Source organism: Gymnoscopelus microlampas (genome assembly GCF_963454915.1).
Source record: "Gymnoscopelus microlampas genome assembly, chromosome: 24".
Taxonomy (NCBI): domain Eukaryota; kingdom Metazoa; phylum Chordata; class Actinopteri; order Myctophiformes; family Myctophidae; genus Gymnoscopelus; species Gymnoscopelus microlampas.
Window position 1 is genome coordinate 20,615,015 of NC_139961.1, and position 23,678 is coordinate 20,638,692.

Genomic DNA, 23,678 nt, shown 5'->3' on the forward strand with positions numbered 1-23,678 from the left:
GAGTGCCGCGTTACGAGCTTGTAGATCTGCTATTTTTGAAAAATCGTGAAAATGTGTGCAAATCTTTGAATATATGTATATTTTTAAGCAAACATTTTTAAGTCAAATCTTTGCTTCTGGGGGTCCCTGGAACAAAATGGTGATGGGGGTCCGCGGCCAAATACATATTATTTTGGGGGTCCTTGACATGAAAAAGATTGAGCACCAATGAAATAGAAACATACGTTTTTCAGAATACTGTTGAGATTTAGGAGACGTGTAGAATCAGCTTCAGGTGTCAATGGCTTAAACTGATTTTGATATTATATTAATACATTTTACTGAGGACCCCCCTGGAACCTCCTCAAGGACCCCTGGGGGTCCCCACACCCTAGATTGAGAACCACCACCTGGGTGAAATGTGCATTAAAAAAAATCCTATAATCCTACATTTGAAACTAAAATCCTTGCCGTTTAACTGGAAACTTTGCAGATTTTCGGCTAAGTTTATACACAAAAGGTCTTTGTGTTGATCGGAGGCATCAAGCATGTTGTTTCATTCCGTACGTTCGATGATGTGAAATGCCTTGTTTGATGGCATCTTTTGGCTACGTCAACATTTCGCAGACAAATACACAGAAGACATGGGGTATTTATTGTCACACAGTAAATAGTACAACACAGTTACCTCAAAGAAGAACAATTTGGACATTTGGTGGAGTTCTCTAAACCTCAAATGTAATGTAAGGTAAATGAACAAATGTAAACGCTCAGTTACAAATGTATAATTTAACACTACATATTTTTGCTCTGTGCTTCTTCTGCTCTTTTTCTGCTCTTCGGTGAATGTTCACCCCCAAAATAGGGATGCTAGAGTTCAAGTGGTTAATGTATAAGTTCCTATCATACAAAGGAGTCCGGACCCCCTGTTGAAGACCCCTGCTGTAGAGTATATTTTTAACAAATGAATTAATATTTGCTTCAGCGTGGAAAGAGCAAGGATCTTTCCACAGAGATCAATACGATATCTGTGGAAAGATCAATATACGATCAATACAATATCAGCAATTTGATAATCAACTAAACACACTCCTCTTGTCCTTCCTTCTTCCCTCGGCTGCCCTGCCTCCTCCAGTCCTGTGGAGGGAGCTGTTGCACAGCGGTGGCGTCCAGCCCGGGCCGGACCTGGACCTGAGCTCCCTGGCCAAGGTGACGGACGGCTACACCCAGGGTCACATCCTGCGGGCGGTGCGCTGGGTGCTGAGCCCCCGCCGGCTGAGCCAGCTCCCCTCCAAGGCCCTCGCCGCCTCCGAGTTCATCCCCCCCCTGGCCACACAGGACCCTGTGTTCAAAGAGGAGGAAGAGGCCTTTAAGGTCAGAGAAGACGTGAAGCGCATGTTTTTATATGGCAGCCATTCCCCAGCCATGTGGGGCTGGGGCCCCCTGGTGGTCAGTGGTGGTAAAAGTACTAACATTCTTTACTTAAGTAGAAGTATAAGTGGAGTAAAAGTACAATATTTTCCTCTGAGATGTAGTGGAGTAGAATTAAATTACTGACAATTGGAAATACTCCAGTAAAGTCAAAAATACCTCAAAAGTGTACTTAAGTACAGCTCTTGAGTAAATGTACTTAGTTGCTTTACACCGCTGGTGGTGGGTCGCGAGGGTATTGCAAGTTGGCCCCGGAATAATTGGGAAACACTAAGATTTGAATGAGAATATACCATGAATATGTTTTCTTGTAAGTAAGTTTCATTGTGATACCGATAAATAGCAACTTAAAGGACAACTTTGTTTTTTTACCGGTGGCTAAATATGTCTTTTTTACACAATAACCTGGCGTTTTCTTTATTATTATTTACAGTAGCTCTTCTAGCCCCCAATAACTCACATTTGGCCATCAAAGACCACAGGACCTTTTTTATTGTGTAAAAAAGGCATATTTAGCCACTGGACAGAATGCCCCCGCCCACTGTAAAAAATATTCCGGAAATTGCTAAAACTATAGAAAGCAGTAAATGAAAAAAAAGATAACACTCATCTTTCATTTACTTTAATTACAAGCTAAAATATAAACCTTGGTTGTAAAAAAACAAAGTTGTCCTTTAAGTGATATCTTTTGGTTAAAACAAAAACATTTTTGCTAAAAGGTTAAAGTTTATATTCTGATAACATTGCTATAGAGTGTTTGTTAGGTAACAGGAGTCGCCCTGTTGCTTTTTAATAAACAGAAAATACATTTTCAGGTAGGTGACACAATTCCTGCCAATCAGGAGAGAGTACCCATTTATCAGCTTCATTTTCATAGTGTTCCAATTTTGTCTGCTCATTTCTTTGTGTCATCACTTACAATCTGTATCCTGATTAAAAACATGGCAGACACAGCTGCATCAAACACATGAATAATGAGTGTGTTAGATGTTCACAGATATGTCCAGAGCCAATCTGCAAAATCTAACACACCCATTATTCATTTGATTAGCTGCAGTTGTTTTGCTTACATCACTGTGTACTGTAAGGTCAGTGTGATGCAGCTTGCCATGTTTTTACCCTGCTGTAGTTTATAACCTGAAGTGGAAAATGCCCCTTGGGTGGGGGGCGGAAATGTTTAGGAGGAAAAGGTGGTTCGCAGTAATGCCAACTAAACCTCTAGTTGCACTGAATGGGCAAAATATGACGGCACCTGTAAGGCCCTTTAACCATTTAAACCCTATATACTTACTTGACTGGAGTCCCCCAGGGGTCTATACTAGGCCCACATCTTTTTTGTCACGTTACGACACGTTGTTTGCTTGTAGACCAGTTATTCTTTTAAACTTACCCCGTGGCTAGGGTGCGTACCACACAGGCTCCAATGCCTGACAGCGAGTCCTCGGTTCGATTCGCGGCCGGCCAGACCGTTTGCTGCGTCACTACTCTCTCTTTACGTTTCCTGTCTCTCTACTGTCACTGTCAATAAAAGGCTCAACCCCGCCCCCACCTGTCCAGAGCAAAACAACTTTGTTTATTTGTATTGTTTGTTTGCTTATACGTTAATTAGGGATTCAGTTGTCATGGCAGTATACCGCCGTTCTGAAACACTGGACAGATACAAAAAGAGAGAGAGATACCGCTATAGGACTAAAAGAAACCTAAACCACAAGAATAACTTATGATTAGTGTAAATCACTGAAAAGTTTGCTCATTAATGTTCACACAGCCAACCTCCTCTGGGTAAAATAAATGACATATGCACGTCATAAAAATTAAATTATTATACAACTCAATTTCAAAGTCTTGGAAGAAAGATGTTTGAAAGTCAGACGGTCATGAGAATGTTGTTAGAGATGAAACCATGAAGAGTTTTGATAGAGATTTCCCAACCGACCTCCACCACGATAACCAAACTGGTGAGTGTGTACAGAGACTGATTTAAATGTTATTTTACAGTATTGATTGATGTACAGATATCTAATGAACAACCTCACACACAGTAACCAATATACACTAAAACAGTTCAGAATAGAGTAGAAATATATTGTTATATTCATAGCGAGGAACCATAGTTCAGCTTTCCTTTTGTGTGTGTGTGTGTGTGTGTGTGTGTGTGTGTGTGTGTGTGTGTGTGTGTGTGTGTGTGTGTGTGCGTGTGCTCGCGCAGCATTGACTTCAAAAAGTGTACAGCTGCAGGAACTGACATCAGCCAGCAGAGGGCGGCCTTTCTCTACTATTATGTTTGTTCAGTTGTGGGAACTCCAGACTCAAATCTGTGTGTGGTACTATACTTGTGAGGGCCCAAAAGTAAAGCAGAATTTGACATAGACATTGTGAGGACCATTTTCCTCGTCCTCACAAGAGAAATGCTTGTTTTATGGTTAAAACAGATTTGGGGGTAAGGAAAATGGGTTTAGTTTCAGGATTGGACATTTAGAGGTTAGGTTTAGGAGTTGTAGTATGAATGTTCCCCATTTTTAGGGTTAGTTGTGCAGTGCCACACACACCAAAACATTTCTGATCTACAAGCTCACAACGTGTCACAGCTTGTAGATCTGCTATTGTGACGTCCTCACTAGTATAGTAATACAAACGTGTGTGTGTGTGTGTGTGTGTGTGTGTGTGTGTGTGTGTGTGTGTGTGTGTGTGTGTGTGTGTGTGTGTGTGTGTGTGTGTGTGTGTGTGTCTGTGTACAGATGTGGTACAGCAGAACCCCACTGGGCAGGAGGAAGGCACGGGCAGCAAAAACCATAGAAGAAGCTGAGCTGAAGAAAGGTAAAGACAGGAAGAGCAAAGGGAAGACGAAGACAGAAGTCAAGACAAAGAAGAAGAAGAAAATTAAGTCAAAGAAGAAGTGAAAAGGTGATGGAGGACCTGAATAAGAGCAGAACTCCATAAATGTATGTTTACTGCTGAAAAGGACGAAGGAGAAGTGGTAATAACCATGGATTATGCCTTTAGCCAGGGTGTGATTTTGCGGTGGTGGAAGAAGTACTGACATTTTTTACTTAGTATCAATACCACAATGTAGAAATACTCTGTTTTAAGTAAAACTCTGGTTTTCAAAAAAGTATTGGCATAAAAATGTACTTAAAGTACCAAAAGTGAAATAACTCATTATGCAGAAGGTCCCATTTCACAAAGTTTTCAAAATAACAGATCTACAAGCTATTTTAAAATTGCCAAAGTGTATGTATAGGTCTGAAGTGGTTTTGTAATAATAATAACCAAAATCTACAATAACTAGTAACTAAAGTGTTCAAATAATTATAGTGGTGTAAAAAGTGCAATATTTGTCTCTGAGATGTAGTGGAGTAAAAGTAAAATTGGAAGTATTCCAATAAAGTAAAAAATACCTCAAAATTGTACTGAAGAACAGTACTTGCACTGTGATTTTGTCAGTGTTGGGTGGAAACATATCTCATAATATCTTCTCCAAAACTGTTACTTTTCAGGACATGTAAAACAGAAGCTGTGTACTTGTTAATACTTTTCAATTGTTCAATATTTATAAAACCCACAGACGTGAACACTTTCACTTGAAAACTGTTAAAAAATAGCAAAAATAACAGATATGCAAGCTCACAAAGCGTCAAGATGCGACACATTGTGAGCTTGTAGATCAGCTACTTTTGCGTGACTCTGTAGTACGATGAAGTATGGCATTCATTTTGCTTTATCCACCTGTTTCCTAGGCTTTTCACTGTGTTCCACTTCCTGTCTTTTGATCCAATGAAATCCAATTAAACCGGTCAGATGACTAATGATATCCACTGAAATCCGACAGGAAGTGGAAAACACACAGCCAAGAAACAGGTGAATAAGTCAATGTCAAATAAAAACTAAATACTGATATACAGTATTGGATGGGTTTGACATTTGTGTCTGATAATATCACATGTGTAACAATTTAATTGAAAATGTCTCAATTCATTCATTTTATTTCAAAAACAGCATGTTTTTTAGAAGAAGTCCGATGCACACCTCAAAGGTTGGTCACAGGTGCGTAGGACGACCACGGTCGTTAGACCTTCATCAGGACAGACATGTCCTGATGAAGGTCTAATGACCAAAACGTCGACTTAATAAAGAGCATCCTTTTTGCAAGTTCCAGACAGTGTGCGGGACCTTTTTCTTTGATTTGTTATCACAGATCTCCTTCTGAACATTTCAAAAATAGCAGCTCCACAAGCACACACCGTATCGCCATTTGACATGTTGTGAGCTTGTAGAACAGCTATTTCCGCTCTGTGTATGTATTTGACAGAGAAAATGCCCCCCTCTCTGTTTTTTTTACAAATAGAACCCTGAAATATGTATTGTTAGAATTTGCTTGTAGGGTGCACTGGTACTTGAGCGGAGAGTGTGTCGACGACCAAAATAACCGGTTCGATTCCGCTTGTCGCATGATTCCCTCCAACCACACGTCGTTGCACTCGACTTACTGTGTTCTCTCTCTACTGTCCTGTTTAATTAAAACAAAAACTGCGTAAAATATATTTTAACCCATTAAGACCCTCAAATTGATATATATATATATATTTGGCTGCGGACCCCCCACCTGAATTGTATTTGTGCCAAGGACCCCTAGAAAAGAAGATTTGTGTTGAAAAATTAAACACTTTCAAGAGTTTTCAAAAATGTACAAAAATAGCAGATGTACAAGCTTGTATATTTGCTATTTCTGAGAACTACTTGTCTAACCACAGTTCTAAATCCTAAGAGTTTTCTGAAAAACATGTTGCTATACCTACCTATATAGCTAAAATCTAAAATGACATAGATTCTTTCCTGGTTTTAAAGGGTTAAAGCAAAAACTGCTTAAAATATGTTTCCAAATGAATAATGTGAGCGATTTAACAATAGATTTGTTGTCATGCCATATCTGTGATAATGACATATTACATTTTACATCAGCTTAGTGCTGAGTATGTTGTAATTTGTAATGAGCACTGATGATGTGTATTTGTCTCCTCTCGCGGCGTTGGGATTCACGCCCACTGTCCTGAGACAAATCATCAACTATCTGCGTAAGCGCACACACACACACACACACACACACACACACACACACACACACTCTTGGCATAATGGATTTTAATGATGAACATTTGCAGACAAATAAATTACTTAATGCAACGGTGATATGCTCAGACATGCAGATGCGCACACACACACACACACACACACACACACACACACACACACACACACACAGCTCACTCTCCGCCTCCTTGGCACAGCCGTGGCAGCGTGGCAAGGCTTTCTATGCCACGGAGCTGTTAATTAGCCTGTGTAATTTTCATTGTTGCCAATTACAGCCAGAGGGCTTTCGAACGGCACCTTTTCCCCAGGTCTGTGTCTCTCTCTCTGTGTGTGTGTGTGTGTGTGTGTGTGTTTACACTAACGAGCTGGCCTGTCCTGCCAAGCGGCTGACCCACTTCGCAGACGTGTCCCCTAGGACCCTCCCTCCTTCCTATTCCGTCGTCTCCTTCACTGCACTCTTTTTTCCCCCTCCTTCTTGGCTGCTCTCCCCTTCTCTCCCCAGCTCTCGTCTCTAGTTCTACACCAAGGGTTCCCAAACTTTTCAGGCTGTGACCCCCCATCAAAACATAATCATATTTTAAACTGGGGACCCCCACACCCTGACAAGCACTTGGAATTGTAGGTATTACATTTAGTTTGACTCGGTTCCACAGATAAATATTGTGAAAATAGCTGAACTACAAGGTCACACAACACCTCGGCCTCAGGGACGTCACAGGCTCTCAGAAGGTAGGGGGGATGGACTTTCGGTGGACTATACCCCTTACTTCACACTTTGGCTATTCAAAAATAGCAGATATACAAGCTCATAGCACGGCATCCAGTGCCGCGCTATGAGCTTGTAGATCTGCTATTTTTGAAAAATCGTGAAAAACATTTGTAACTGTCAAATGTAAACAAATTCTGTATTTTCGAAAGTTTTTGTTAGTATTTTGTTAGTTGTTTTTCGTGTGTTTTGGTTTCTTACGTAATATTTGACAATTTGTCTTAAAAAAGGTCTTAAAAGTAATTAAATTGTCACTTTAGAAACACCCTGTATACAGTACACTTATACTGTATGTTGGTTTGTTTACTGTTGAGTGAGAGGTTAAGCTAATCATAATTTGGAAACTGCTGTTCTACTCTACTCTTTCTCCACTTCTCCGGTTCCTGTCCCCCAAACCATCCAGTGGACGTCCTAAGAGTTAGCCTGTGATTCGTCCACTGTAGTGGGGAGCGTTCCTTCGACCCATTCATATCCGTCTCTCTACCTGTCTCTCACATTTTCAGACATGTGGCTCACACAGCACAGGGTTAAATAAAACGCCACCTGCAGGAGTCATAAAGGGTTAACCACATGAACCCTAGCCGTCCCTATTCTGGGGTGAACGTTCTGCGAAAATAGCTGATCTACAAGCTATTTTCGACGAAGATATAGTGTATAGTGGTTCCCAATGTTTCCTATGTTTTATTCTACGAATAAAACAAAAAAACTTTTAAGAAGTAGTGAAAATAGCAGATCTATCTAAGCTCACAACGCGTCCCATCGTGGCGCGTTGTTAGCTTGTAGATCGGCTTTTTTTTTACTAGTTAAGGTCGCGGGAGACTTTTGGGTCTCGAGCTAAATAGTTTGGGAAGCACTGATGTAGAGAGAAAAAGAGAAGTGGGCCCACATAGAGTCCTGGGGGGAACTAAGTATATCAATTAGGTTTCCAGTTTAAAGCCGCTATCCGTTAAGTATTGTGTCCTCACAATACTTAACAAGCTCGGGTCTCCTGCTTCGGAGACCAAACATCTACCTAACCGCTGAGCCAAGATGGAATCTCCGCTTGGCCTGGGGAGTTATTGCGCTTATGAGCTTCAGATAGGGCTACTTGTCGTTGAAAGTTCCAAACGGTAACCGAAAGGCTTCTATAGACCCCTCACACCCAGCTGTTCTTGTATTTGTTTGAGGTTAGGTTTCGGAATAAGATTAGGTTCAGGCATAGTATTACTGAGGTTACGGTTAGGAATAAGATTAGGTTCAGTCATAGTATTACTGAGGTTACGGTTAGGAATAAGATTAGGTTCAGGCAGGTATAGTTTTACTGAGGTTAAGGATAGGAATAAGGTTAGGTTCTGGCATAGTTTTACTGAGGTTAAGGTTAGGAATAAGATTAGGTTCTGGCATAGTTTTACTGAGGTTACGTTTAGGAATAAGATTAGGTTCTGGCATAGTTTTACTGAGGTTACGTTTAGGAATAAGATTAGGTTCTGGCATAGTTTTACTGAGGTTACGTTTAGGAATAAGATTAGGTTCTGGCATAGTTTTACTGAGGTTACGTTTAGGAATAAGATTAGGTTCTGGCATAGTTTTACTGAGGTTACGTTTAGGAATAAGATTAGGTTATGGCATAGTTTTACTGAGGTTAAGGTTAGGAATAAGATTAGGTTATGGCATAGTTTTACTGAGGTTACGTTTAGGAATAAGATTAGGTTCTGGCATAGTTTTACTGAGGTTACGTTTAGGAATAAGATTAGGTTCTGGCATAGTTTTACTGAGGTTACGTTTAGGAATAAGGTTAGGTTCTGGCATAGTTTTACTGAGGTTAGGTTTAGGAATAAGGTTAGGTTCTGGCATAGTTTTACTGAGGTTAAGGTTAGGAATAAGATTAGGTTCTGGCATAGTTTTACTGAGGTTACGTTTAGGAATAAGATTAGGTTCTGGCATAGTTTTTACTGAGGTTACGTTTAGGAATAAGATTGGGTTCTGGCATAGTTTTACTGAGGTTACGTTTAGGAATAAGATTAGGTTCTGGCATAGTTTTACTGAGGTTAGGTTTAGGAATAAGGTTAGGTTCTGGCATAGTTTTACTGAGGTTAGGTTTAGGAATAAGGTTAGGTTCTGGCATAGTTTTACTGAGGTTACGTTTAGGAATAAGATTAGGTTCTGGCATAGTTTTACTGAGGTTACGTTTAGGAATAAGGTTAGGTTCTGGCATAGTTTTACTGAGGTTAGGTTTAGGAATAAGGTTAGGTTCTGGCATAGTTTTACTGAGGTTAGGTTTAGGAATAAGGTTAGGTTCTGGCATAGTTTTACTGAGGTTACGTTTAGGAATAAGATTAGGTTCTGGCATAGTTTTACTGAGGTTAGGTTTAGGAATAAGGTTAGGTTCTGGCATAGTTTTACTGAGGTTAGGTTTAGGAATAAGGTTAGGTTCTGGCATAGTTTTACTGAGGTTACGCTTAGGAATAAGATTAGGTTCTGGCATAGTTTTACTGAGGTTAGGTTTAGGAATACCAGGTGGCGACCGTTCCGAGGACACCGGATTTGACCCGGGGCGAGCGTTCTTGTATTCCCTCCAACCACTGCACATGTAGTTATTATTGTATTCTTGTATTAACTTACTCTACCATACAGACCGGTTATATAATGGTTTTATTTTTTTATAAAAAAGAATCTGGATTGCAGCATTAACCCCCCTTACGTGTCCATTTTGGTTACAACTATACACTCTCCCGAGCTACAAATGGATACTGAGGACTACTGTATCTTTACAAACAAAGCAATGAAACAAACACAGCTATAAGACGTTGTGATTCATACACAGCCTCTTTGACCTCTTTAATCTATCTTTCTCTCTCCCCTTTTTCCTCTCTTTCTTTCTCTCTCTCTCGTCTCTCCATCATGTCTTTGCCAGGTGGGTTCACGCAGCGTGACAAACGCAGTCACCTTTTCTGCTCCCTGTAGCTTCAGCTAGCGTCTAATTGCATTAATCTTAAGTATGTGGGTTATATATGCCGGATTTGTACTCCAGACGCGCGGGCGAAAACAGCCGATCTACGAGCTCACAACGCGGCGTGCAAACGCCGCGTTGTGAGCTTGTAGATCGGCTGTTTTCGCCGTACGCCGGTACGTATTCATGAATTGAGCTTTACTCTGCCAAGAACAGACCCCCCCCCCCCCCTCTGGGACGAGAAGAGATTAGTTGTGAGCTGTGGTCACAGTGGTGGAAGAAGTACACAGATTGTTTTGTTTTTAAAAGTAGTAATACCACAATGTAGAAATGCTCTGTTACATGTACAGGGTCCAGCGTTCAAAATTCCTACTTGTAATCACTACAATAATATAAAGTAGGCCTAACCATAATATTATTCGATTGAAATAATTCTTTCACTTCATGTGTTCATCACTTTAATGTTGCAGTTCATGTCTGTTTGCAAGGTAACTAGTAAATAAAGCTGACACATAATTGAGTAAAAACATGCAATGTTTGGAGCTGAAATGTAGAGGAGAAGCATTAAAGCGCCGCTATGCAATCTTTTTTTAATGAATAAAATGTAATTTTGTCCAATCTGTATGGTAGAGTATGTCAATACAATATAACTTATACAATTGGGGTGGTTGTATTTGGTCTCCCTGCTCTACTATTGCGACATTCAGATCGTGTCAAAGGTCATGTCTCACCTGGACACAGGATCTGACACAAATTTTGACCTGATGGTCAAGATTAAATGTATCCCCTGAGCAAGCAGGCCGGCTCTATTAGCTCAATGCTAAAAGCATCAGCAGAACTTGCATAGGAAGCCAGGTTGAAATCCGCTGTAGAAGAGGACAGTTACATAGTGCAGCTTTCAGTATTAACAGAGTGGAAATAGGAAGTCAAGTAAAAGTACCTCAAACGTATACCCAAGTACGGTACTTGAGTAAATGTATTTAGTTACTTTCTACCAACTTGGGACACTTTAACGTAAAGCGCTAGTTCTCAACGTGGGGTCCGTGGACCCCCCAGGGGTCCTTGAGCTAGTTATGGGTCTGTAACTCAGAGAACCCTGAGTGTACAAATGAAACCAAATTGGACCCTTAAGGGTCCATTTGGTTTCGTTTGTACACTCTCAGAGTTAAGTAAACTCTGAAGATTTGGGGTCCAAGAGAGACAAAAACGCACCAAAAGTCCGTGGCTACCCATTAAAACCGGGAAAGCATCTCTGTCATTTTAACCACTTTAACCATTATGTTACACTTCGGGCTATTCAAAAATAGCAGATATACAAGCTCATAGCGCATCACTTTCGTGCCGCACTATGTGGCATGAAGCTATGAGCTTGTAGACTTGATATTTTTGAAAAATCGTGAATTTATGCAAATCTTTGAATATATTCTTTAATGGGAAGAATTCTTTACTAAAATCTTTGCTTCTGGGGGTCCCTGGAACAAAATGTTTTCCGATGGGGGTAGGTGGCCAAATACATATCATTTTGGGGATCCTTGACATGAAAAGGTTTGAGAACCACTGACATAAAACCGGTACATAGAGAAATAAAATACAAGAAATAAAAGGTACAAAAAAGTATATAATATAAAATATAATTCAAGTCAGACCTCGGGTCTTAATGGGTATAAGAACTGGGGGGTCCTTGGAAAATTAAAAAAAAAAGGTTGAGAATCACTTGCTATAAAGCTAAGTGAAGGTGAATGGCGGGGCAGTTATCCAGAATAATTCCGGTGTGTTAACTGGAATGCACTGACAATTAGCGGGCTAGCAGTGCGTTCATCATTCGCTTCACGCTCCGTCTGACTTCTAGGTTTCAGCTGAGCTGCTCTCTCCTCCTGGAAGACATGTTTGTTTCTCTGTGTTATAATAATTACTCATCTGTGTCCTCTCTCTGTTTGTTTGTTTCTATCTGTTTGTTGAATGGCCTTGAACTGTGGTTCTTAGTCGTTTATTTATTTCAAGGGACCCTCGTAACTCATGAGCGTGTACAAATGAAACCAAATGGACCCTTAGCTCGATGTGATCTTGTAGATCTGTTATTTTTGAAAATGTTACAAATCTTTTTTTTTTTTTTTTTTTTTTCCTAAAATTACATGCCGGGATGCCGGGGTTAAAGTGCTTAAAGGGGAATACCACTCATTTTCAACATTGAACTATGTCTTTAATACACCTTAGAGCTGTTGTGTGGAAATAAGAAAAAAGTCCCCCCCCCTCTTCTATGTTGCCTAAAACTGGATAATTGATTGAGGTCATGTGATCAGTGACATACGCAAGGTGTACTTTTGGCTGAGGGGGCGGAGCCAAAAGTACACCCTGCGTATGTCACTGATCACATGACCTCAATCAATTATCCAGTTCTAGGCAACAGAAGGGGGGGGGGGACTCAGGAGCCCCCCCGGTTTGCGGTTTTACTTTTCTTTTTTTATTGTGAAAATAGCCGATCTAGAAGCTCACAACGTGTCGCACCCCATTGCGTCGTGGGCTTGTAGGTGGCCATTTTGTCAAACGATGATGTACAGTATATAGCCTGAGTGGCTTCCAACCTTTTTTGGATCAGGGGCCACTTGGAAATCTCAAAAGCTTTCACGGCCCACCCAGCTGATCACTTAACACGGCAGACTGGCTGCCGTGTTAAGTGGTCAGATGGATGGGCCGTGTGCATTTTCAGAAATGTATTTTAATCAGGCTTGTGTTCTGGCTTTTAACGATGGAACCAACTAAGTAAAGCCTACTTCAAAGGGATTGTAGGCAACATTAAGCCTACATTTGAAACATATTTATATATATATATATTGCATTTTTTCCCCTCTATCAGCCACTATATAATGATGCTGGGGTGTTTTCCTGCATTGAAACACAGTCCTCTCTCTGAAATCCGTATTTTCCCTAATGTTTATGTTTGTCCGGGTCGTAAATTAACGCATGCATGTGCGCGTCCATGCGCGTCCATGTCCGTGGGAACTTTTTACTTTCGGTTTTAAAACGCTTTCAAACTTCTTTTTTGAGGCACAGAATTTACTTTTAAAAAATCGTTTGGATAGAATTTAGTTGTTTAACTTCATATATGTGGTCAATTTATCATGAAAGAGCCTATTTAAAAATAAAAATTCAGAGAACCGGCAGGGGCGGGCAGTTCTGCGAATTCTATCCGAATAAAGCGACCTATATTCGGCATGGCCTGTTTTGAAGCCCCCTTAACTCTATGGAAGTCACCCCCTGGTGGTCGCGGAAAGGAACTGCTGGAGTTTTTTTCTTTGTTTATCTCTGAACTGTCTACAATCCCTTTAAGCTGCTATTAATCTCTATCAAAATGCAAACACATTTTCTAAGGTTTTAAAGGAAAAACGCCACGGCTCTTTTTTTAAATTGTTCCTTTAAAATCTTAGCGTCTGCCAATTATGTGGGCTCCCACTTGCATATAGGCAGGCTGTGACTGGCTGGCCTATAGGGAACCCTGGGTGTATAATGCTTATACGCTTCTGTGCGTTTGTGGCGATGGTAATGCATTGATTACATATTCACTGTCTCAGTCACTGACTGCAATTATGTTTGACGATCAGCCCCGGGGTCGTGACCCGGCAGAGGGAACATCCTCTTGTCATACAAAGCCTATTAGACGTTTTGTTTTACAATTACGATTTAGTTTCCTTGCTTTGCCCGTGGCGCTTGTCCTTATTTACTGTCTTGACGTTTGTTGCATATCTGTGTTGTTTTCTGAGACCTTTTAGCCAGAGGAAGAAAGAAAGAATAATGATTCCGACTTGTACTGTATATTATGCAAGATGAGGTATTATATTTCAGTGAATCGACGTGAAAATATTATATTTCTTTTTAATAATCGACTAAGTTTATCAGTCTGATTAACCACTTGAGCAAAAATTGCGTAAATAGGCGCGATGCGCAGCTATGCGGCGCGTTGAGAGCTTGTAGATTGAGTGTAACTCTTATTTTTTTACATTTTTTCTTCTCTTTGAGGTTGGTCGTACAACAGTGTCACGATTTTCTTTTTTTAACATAGCGATGTGTTATGAGCTTTTAGACCTGCTTGTTTTTGCTATTTTAGAGAGCAAAAAAATTTGCATTTTGGAAGAATTGCTTAGAATTTTTCCTTTTGTCGCTCATTAATGACGAACTAGGGACACCAAGATCAAAGTGGTTAAAAAAATCAATATTTTCTCTCTTAGGAGCATTCTTCCATCTGAGATCAGAGACATGGCCAGTAACAGGCCTCGCTTACTGTGTGTGTGTGTGTGTGTGCGTGCGTGCGTGTGTGCGTGTGCGTGTGTGTGTGTGCTTGCATTATCATACATTATTACCCCAGTGCCTATAGTGTAGTTCTCAGTGCCCCCAGGAGTAGCACATCTGTGACGGTCTCATTTACAAGGCGAGGGGCCCCTACCGGTCCACAGGGGCCCGTAGTGACACCATAACACCCTGAGACGCCCTCACCCATGGGGGGGATTCACCCCTGTGGCCTCCCTATAGCTGTCATATATGTAAACACAGCAAGGCCATGTGAAAGCATCCATTTTAAAATGACACTGTTAAATATTCACGTCTTGGCCTGAGAACACGGGCGCAAATCAGTGGTGGAAAGTAACTAAGTAGATTTACTTAAGTACTGTTTTTTTTTTTTTTTTTAGGTATTTGTACTTTACTTGACTATTTTCAATAGGTAAATATTGTACTTTCACTACACTACAATTATTTTAAAACTTTAGTTACTAGTTACTTTTCAGATATAAATTATGATATCATGAAACATACATTAGCCACTTTAGCCCAATTTTATACATAGGCATATTTTATACATAGGCTAACATTTTAGTACTTTTACTTTTGGTACTTTAAGTGCATTTTGATGCCAATACTTTTGTACTTTTACTTTGAATTCTAGACTCTTACTTGTAACATAGTATTTCTATATTGCAGTATTGGTATTTTTACTTAAGTAAAAAATGTGAGTACTTTTTTCACCACTGGTGCAAATTCATGTCTTTGTAGTGTTTTATTTCAGAGCTGCAGCGCGGTTTTTCAATCGATTACTTTTTCAATCGAATAATCTTGAAGCACTTTTAGATTAGCTACAATCGCTATTCTTTAATAATAGATTAAATCGATTAATTTGTTGCACCCCTATTTTATAAAATGGCTTTGAATGGCAACACTGTTCTATAAATATTAATTATTTGTAATTTTATGCTTGGAGCCTGTGCTTATCTGCCAGGATGGATGCGTGTGTGCACGTGCATGTGTGTGTGCACGTGCATGTGCGTGCGCACATGATATTTATTACCATAATTTCACCACAAATCTAAGGTTCTAAGTAACAGTAATAATAACAACAATGGTAACAAATATAATGAGAACAACGACAACAATTATAATAGCAGCTACAATATATTAATGAGAGGAGGGGCAAAAACTAAACATAATAAATCACAGATTACCGCTTTAATGTATTTAGTGTAGTCTGTAAGGTATATGTATGTGTAGGTGTATGTACTCACCATACACACACACACACACGCTTATACACACGTGCACGCACACACACACACACACACACACACACACACTCAAATTCATATGCATGTGCAAAATAGCACTCTTTCGTGCACACGTACAGTACACATGTACACATCATGTACACACATGTACTCACTCACACAAACAGGACAGAAACACCTCCATTCTAGAACAATTACTGCGCTGGGGGAGAAAAAAAAAGAACAATTAGCCAGCTGGCTTATTATAAAACACAGCAATTAATGTTATGCTAATAAGTCAGATTTCCAGCAATTCCAGATCATTTGCTAATCATTTGCTAATTACCATGATGACTTTTCGGCGCATCAAATTATGAGCAATTGATTAATCAGACAGATCTGGGCATTTAACAAACTCCTGTGCTCAACAGCAGGCGGGCGCCGCGCGCCGCTTGGCCTTCTGGTGGCTGTGATGCCATAAGGAGTGTGATGTCATCACGGCTGTGATGTCATAACGAATCTGACATCATAGTGAGTGAATTTAAAAATAAGATTACTTGGGCAAAAGTACCAGTTCCATACTGTAGAAATGCTTTGTTACAAGTAAGAGGCCTGTATTTGTAATATAAGTAAAATATCCACAGAAAATCTTTCTTAATTGGTTCATTTATGTTTTGTAATAATAATATTACAAAACTGTCATATAAAACTGATAATATAAATCAATCAATCAAGCTTTATTTATATAGCACAAATCAGACAACAAGTGCAGTTCAATGTGCAAGTAGTAATTTGTAACTACAGCTAACAGTTAAATAATTGTAGTTTAGTTAAAAGTACATTTCCCTCTGAGATGGTAGTGGAGTAGAGGTATTGAAAAATTGGATATATTCAAGTAAGTAAAAGTACCTCAAGCACAATACTTGAGTAAATGTACTGAATTACTTTCCACCAATACTGATAACGAGATGGCTTGGCTGTGGACCTCTGTGGCTGCATGCTCTATCATCTATGACAGTGATTCTCAAACGTTTCCATGTCAAGGAAAAGTGCATTACTGTAGTTCTCCTTTCCAGCTGAGCAGAAGATTTTGAACCGCTTTTTTCCGCCTACACCAAATCTCTTCACCAAAAACAGCCAAAAAGAGCTTGTAGATCTACTAATTTTGTGGGCTTTTCGGAGCCTTTATTTGACGGGTACAGAGGAAGGGAAGGGAACTTAGCTATATAACATGCACATCGACTAGTGGGTGCTAGGCTAAAGAGGCTTCAGTTCAAAAAGGTAGAGCCCGCACACCAAAGCAGGTAAAAGGTACTTCTTTATTACAAAATAACTGGATCTTCTTCAGGTCATATGATCTGACCATAGAGAAGCCAACCCCTGTCAGACTGTTTAACACAGGCCAGACTACGTTCTACGTATTCTGTGTATTAAGACTGCAGGGTCGCTCTGCTGCTGCTGCACCGGAACTACCACTTATGTTTACACTGACGTGTCTGCAGTGATGGACAGTAACAATGAACATATCGTTGCTGTCGTGCAGAAACCTCCTTTCTCCATATTCCACATTCTATACTTTTGGGGTTTTTTTTGTAAATGAATGCCCTACTTGATCATATACTACACCATCCCACAAAAGCTTCAAAAGTAGCAGATCCGCAGGCTCAAAACGTGGCTCAAAACGTGGCTCGAAATGTGGCGCGAAGCGATGCGTTTCGAGCTTGTAGATCTGCTACTTTTGCTATTTTTTTATTTGAATCCCAAACAGTTTTGGACATATGAGTTTTCCACCCGACAGAGAACGATATACTTGAGTACTGTACTTAAGGACATTTGTCTTGAGTACCTGTACTGTACTTGATTATTTATGTTTACTAACAGAGTACAGAGGGTGAAAGTGAACAAAACCCTCTCCTCAGCATTAACCACTAATGTTGGTGCTCCCCAGGGTTGTGTAAGCTCAGCTGTATTGTTCACCCTTTATACTGACAGCTGTAGTACTGAGAAATGTCTGTCTGAATGTCGCACTGACAAGCCAGACCAATACATTCTAAAGTACTCTGATGATACAGTTTTGATTTCTCTTTTGGATAGTTCCAGTGATCCTGGACTGCACCAACACAGAGTAAATAAGGTGGTGGAATGGAGTGATAACAACGCTCTTATCATTAACACAAAAAAGACAGAAGAGATTGTTTTTGGTGCCCCACTAGAGATACACAGATCCCCTATTACTATTCATAGTGAACAGATCAACCAGGTATGTTCGTATACATACCTAGGAGTAGTAATAGACCACCTTTTGTCATGGAAAGACCAGATTGAATCAGTGGGTAAGAAGACAAAACAAAGAGTCTATTTCCTTCGCCGTCTGAGATCTTTTGGTGCTAGTAGACAGATTCTTCTTTTGTTTTTCACTTCTGTTATTATGAGTGTCCTGCAGTACTGTAGTACCACCTGGTATGGATGTCTGTCTGTAGCTTTAAAGTCACAACTGCTGCAACAAGTGAACATTTGTTCAAAGATTGTTGGACAACCACTTCAGAGGCTCTATACATCTACGTATGATAACAGTATGATAAGGTTGGCAAGGAATATCACTTCAAACACTAGCCATGCTTTGTATGGAGAATATAGGTTGCTGCCTTCAGGAAGGAGATACAGTGTTCCTACATACAATAAGGTCAAACTGAAGAGGTCCTTTGTCCATCAGACGACATTGAGGCTTAATCAGGAGTTATAAGCCAGGGGTAGGCTGAGTGGTGGACATTGCTCTTGTCTTTGCATGTCTTTATGTATGTATTTGTATTGTGTTGTTTTCTTGTGTCATGTCAAATGTGTGTACTGTTATATGTTGCATACATGGCTGTTTCTGGGTCGCAAGACAAATTTCAGTGCAAACTGACAATAAAGTATTATCGTATCGTATCGTATGTTTGGATACTTATGACTTTCACTCCACTACTTTTCAAAGACAAATATTGCAAATATATACATTATATATACAATATTGTACATTATGAATGAACCACTTAGGCCCTGTTTTCAAGCTCATTGTGAGCTTGTAGGTCGGCTATTTTCACTATTCACTATTATTGATGCTTTTGTACTTCAGTACAAATTTGACTGAGCAACTTTTACTTGTAATTGAGTTATATTTAACCAGGACAGTCACAGTACGGTAAACCACAATACAACAGCATACATACTAGGGCATTCACGAATAGTGATTTTTAGTATTCGAATTATTCGACCTATAAGTATTCGAATATTCGATTAATCGATTTGATTATAAAAAATAAAATATATATATATATTTTTTTTTTTTCAATGACATTGATGACTGGACTCAAGGAATGCGAGTTGACGTCACACCAGAGCTCACAGCTGCGTGTCTGCTGCAGAAAAGCCACTAGCCACAAAAAAAAAAATCTAAAAAAATAATCGAATAGTGGTTTGATAGTCGAATAGTCGGTTTGATAGTCGAATATTCGAATATTCGATTATTCTGTTAATGCCCTAATACATACAGCGTCCAGGCCAGTACACATCCCCAGCTCATATTTCCCCTCAAACCTTTAATTATAAAAAAAAAAATAATAATAAAAAAGCAAGGAGGCTATTCCTGGTGGAGAATTACAGTAAGATTCAGGGAGTGACCAAGGGGTGGAGTTAAGGGCTGTTAGACTTGTTAAAACACCTCTTAAGGTCCAACTAAATACCTGTTTCAGCTATAACTTGTCCCTCAAACCCTGCTCTCTCTCCCTCTCTGTGTGTGTGTGTGTGTGTGTGTGTGTGTGTGTGTGTGTGTGTGTGTGTGTGTGTGTGTGTGTGTGTGTGTGTGTGTGTGTGTGTGTGTGTGTGTGTGTGTGTGTGTGTGTGTGTGTGTGTGTGTGTGTGTGTGTGTGTGTGTGTGTGTGTGTGTGTGTGTGTGTGTGTGCGTGCGCGCGTGAGAGAGACAGAGGGAGGTAGATACTGTACATTTCTTAGTGTTAATTGTTTTATTTCATAGAGAGGGACAGTGAGAGAGATGTATATCTTTTATATCTTTTCTTAGTCATGATTGCTTTATTTAATACTTGCTTTGGCAATGTAGACGTATGTTTTCCATGCCAGTAAACGCCTTATGAATAGATTTTTTTCTCTTTTTTTTGGGGGGGGGGGGGGTGCAGAGAGGGGGCAGAGAGAGAGAGAGATAGCTGTGGTTTAGGTTGTGTGTGTTAGAAACAGGTGAAGGAGTCATTAAACAGCAGCTGTTGTCCTGCTGGATTACAGCGCGTCAGGCTCGGGCTAATTGGTGTCCCGGCCAGCGAAGGTCAGGGCTCCGGCACGGCAGTTTGTGGGTAATCACAGGGCCCGGGCCCGGCCCCTGGTGGGGCAGGGGGGAGGGGGGTGGGGGGGGGTGGGGGGGGGTTAAAGAGGGGACGACGTGTTTTTATGGATCTCTGAAAACAGAAGCCGGGATCATTATTCACATAGTTGTCATCCCTCTTCTCTCCCTTCTTCTTTTACTCTCTCTCTCTCTCTCTCTCTCTCTCTCTCTCTCTCTCTCTCTCTCTTTCTCTCTCTCTCTCTCCCTCCCTCCCTCCATCTCTCTCTCTCTGTCACTCTGAATGATGTAATTTATTGGCGGGATCTGTCATATGCCGTCCCTGTCGGGTGGAATATACCTCATATGTCCAAAATCTGTTACTTTTCAGGATTCAAATTTTAAAAATGGCAAAAGTAGCAGATCTACAAGCTCAAAACGCACCACGTTTCGAGCTTGTGCATCTGCTACTTTTGATGCTTTTGTGTGACGCTGTAGTACGATCAAGCAGGGCGTTAATTTACGAAAAAACACAAAAAGACCATTTACCATACAGGTTATATTGCTTTATTCATCAAAGCAAGTTCCAGATTGCAGCTGTATTGTCAAATTCACTTTCGTCGTCAAGCAAACGCTCAATAATAATATATTAATCCCAACTCTCTCCTGTCTAAAGCAGGAGTTCCCAACATTTTCAGCTCGAGGCCCAAAAGATACATTTGATGTCTCCCCGGGACCCAAACATACATAAATACATTATGAATTAACCCCTTAACCCCCTTGACCTGGGACGCATCTGTGTCACTTTTTGATTTGAGCTAAAAAGCATTATTTTACACTTTGGCTATTCAAAAATAGCAGATATACAAGCTCATAGCGCGGCACCGAGTGCCGCGCTACGAGCTTGTAGATCAGCTATTTTTGAAAAATCGAGAAAATGTGTGCAAATTAATATATTTATATTCTTTTAAAGCGAACATTTTAAACTCAAATCCTTGCTTCGTGGGGGTCCCTGCAACAAAATATTTTGAGATGGGAGTCCATGGCAAAATACATATCATTTTGGGGGTCCTTGACATTAAAAAGTTTGAGAACCACTGATATAGAAACATATGTTTTTCAGTAAACTGTTGGGATTTAGAAGACATTTGTAGAATCGGCCTCAGGTCTTAACGGGTTAAAGCTCTATTATGTCATGATTTGTGACTAAACGTTTATGTTGTCCAATATGTATGGTAGAGCATGTTAATACCATATAACGTATACAATTGGGGTGGTTGTATTTGGTCTCTTCTATTGAGACATTTAGATCCTGTGTCTAGGTTGGACACGACCTTTGACACGATCGTGTTTCTGGTTTGACACCACCTTTGACCTGAAGGTCAAAATTCAGTTTCTCCCCAGAGAGAGCAGGCAGGCTCTATTAGCGCAGTGGTAAAAATGTCTGCATTTGCGTCGGACACCCGGGTTCAAATCCAGTGTAGAACAGGAAAGTTAGTCCTATTTAAAATGTAGTGAACATAGCCACAATCTCAGCTACAGTGTCCCAATGTGTCACATCGCAAAGCATTGTGAGTTTGAAGATCTGCTAATTTCACAAGTTTTGAAAGATCTCGCTTGTAGATGTATTTATGGCTGAAGTGGTTAGTGTGTTTTGTATTAATAATAAACATCTACATAGTAACTAGTAACTGAAGTTTTCATATAATTGTTGTGGAGTAAAAGTACAATATTTTCCTCTGAGATGTCGTGGAGTAGAAGTGTTCAAGCATTGAAAATTGTAAATGAAGAAAGTAAAAAATACCTTAAAAAATACCTTAAAATTTGATTAAGTACAGTGCTTGAGTACATGTACTTAGTTACGTTACAGTACACCGCTGGAGCCTATGTTTGGGCACCTCTGATGTAAAGTCATGCAAATATATACGGCAAGTGGAAGCTGATGTGTCAATGTGACATTCCTCCGAGGGGTCCGGGGGTCCGCCTACCGTACCGCCATCACCATCACGGCCCTCATCAGCCCTAACCTTGACCCCCCCCCCACCGTCCCCGTCCCCCGTCCCCGTCCCCCCGTCTCTGAACGCCGGACCAATCGCCTCGCCGACCTTGCCAAAACACAGCTATTACCAGTCCCCGCCCCCTGTCAGCCATCAAACCCAGGCGACACCCATTAGCACCGCGCAACACACACACACACACACACACACACACACACACACACACATAACGACACAGTTACACACATACACACATGGGTCCAATCATGACTTGCATGGACCAGCATTGAACAACTGCGTGTCTTATTTCTTTGCCTAAGCCTTGATTTATACTCTGTTGCGCGCAAAGTGTCGTGTTCCGAAAATAGCCGATCTACAAGCTCACAATGCATCGCAGCACGACACCCGCCCGCGCCTCAGTACGACGACTCGGGCGTAACATGTTACCCATCAAACGTGGGATGGGTGCACCTGTGGCCTTGAACCTGGGACTGTACTAACCGTGGAGTGCTTGTAATGTTGCTGAACTTATGACCTCTTATATCGTCGCTGTCGCGCAGAAACCTTTCATCTCCATGTTCAAACTTTTTGTGTTTTTTTTGTAAATTAACGCCCTACTTCATCACACTACTAAAGCGTCACACAAAAGTAGAAGATCTACAAGCTCGGAACGCAGCGCAAAGCGACACGTTTTCCCTCAAAAGCTCTTCGCCGAAAATACACGATCTACAAGCTCACAGCGCGTCGACACGTTGTGAGCTTGCAGATCTGCTATTTTAGCCGAATGTTTCCCCAAAAATAGGGTTGTCAAGTTCAAGTGGTTAATGGAAAGATAAAAATAAAAACTCAATATCACACAAAGATTTGGCGACCCCCCCCCCCCCCCCCCCATGTAGTAACTCTGAGGACCCCCTGTTGAAGATATTTTCGCTGCACACACACTGGCGTATAGCCTGGTAAACCCTCCCTCCGGAAATCTCATTTCCATTCTATTTAGCCTGGTAAACCCTCCCTCCGGAAATCTCATTTCCATTCTATTTCTGTAAGGAGTCTGGTCTGAAACGCCTTTCTGCAATAATCGCTGTGGGCTGGAGTTGGGCGGGAGTAATACCGTTGACTGACAACCCCTTCAACCAATGATCGTTTTTCCCCTTCAGCCAATGAGCAGTTCATATTGACGAGCTCCAGACTATGTGACGCAACGGGACTTTTGGGACGGCCATGCCGAAAATAGGTTGCCTTATTGGGATACATGCGTGTCACTCCCCGCCCCTGCCGGTTCTCTAAATTTATATTTTTAAATAGGCTCTGTCATGATTAATTGACCACATATATGAAGTTAAACAACTAAATTCTATCCAAACGATATCTTATAAGTAAATTCCGTGCCTCAAAAAAGAAGTTTGAAAGCGTTATAAAACTGAAAGTAAGAAGTGAAGGCACTCGCACAAACAACAATGGCTGCCGTTCGTCTTTTGTCGGCGGCTCTCAGGCTGCACTCGGGTTCATTCGGGCTCACTCGAACTCGCCACCTGATTGGCCAACTGTCACTGTCAATCACAGAACAATGAGCGACGACGCTGATAGGCTCGTCGGCTCGGCGAGCAGAGCGATTATTGGAGAAAGGCGTTTCAGACCAGACTCCTTACAG

The 23,678-nt window shown here is 40.8% G+C and overlaps 1 protein-coding gene across 1 annotated transcript in view; it reads left to right on the forward strand.

Annotated features, from left to right (window-relative positions):
* Positions 1-4,723, forward strand: part of drc11 (dynein regulatory complex subunit 11) — a gene marked incomplete at its 5' end in the record, with an annotated part of 126,913 nt that extends 122,190 nt beyond the window's left edge. Inside the window, 2 exons of the mRNA XM_084050916.1 lie at positions 1,115-1,353; positions 4,149-4,723. Of these exons, the coding sequence (XP_083907042.1) occupies positions 1,115-1,353; positions 4,149-4,310 (401 nt within the window). The 3' untranslated portion in view covers positions 4,311-4,723. The remainder of the gene's footprint in view (positions 1-1,114; positions 1,354-4,148) is intronic.
* Positions 4,724-23,678: the final 18,955 nt, after the last annotated feature.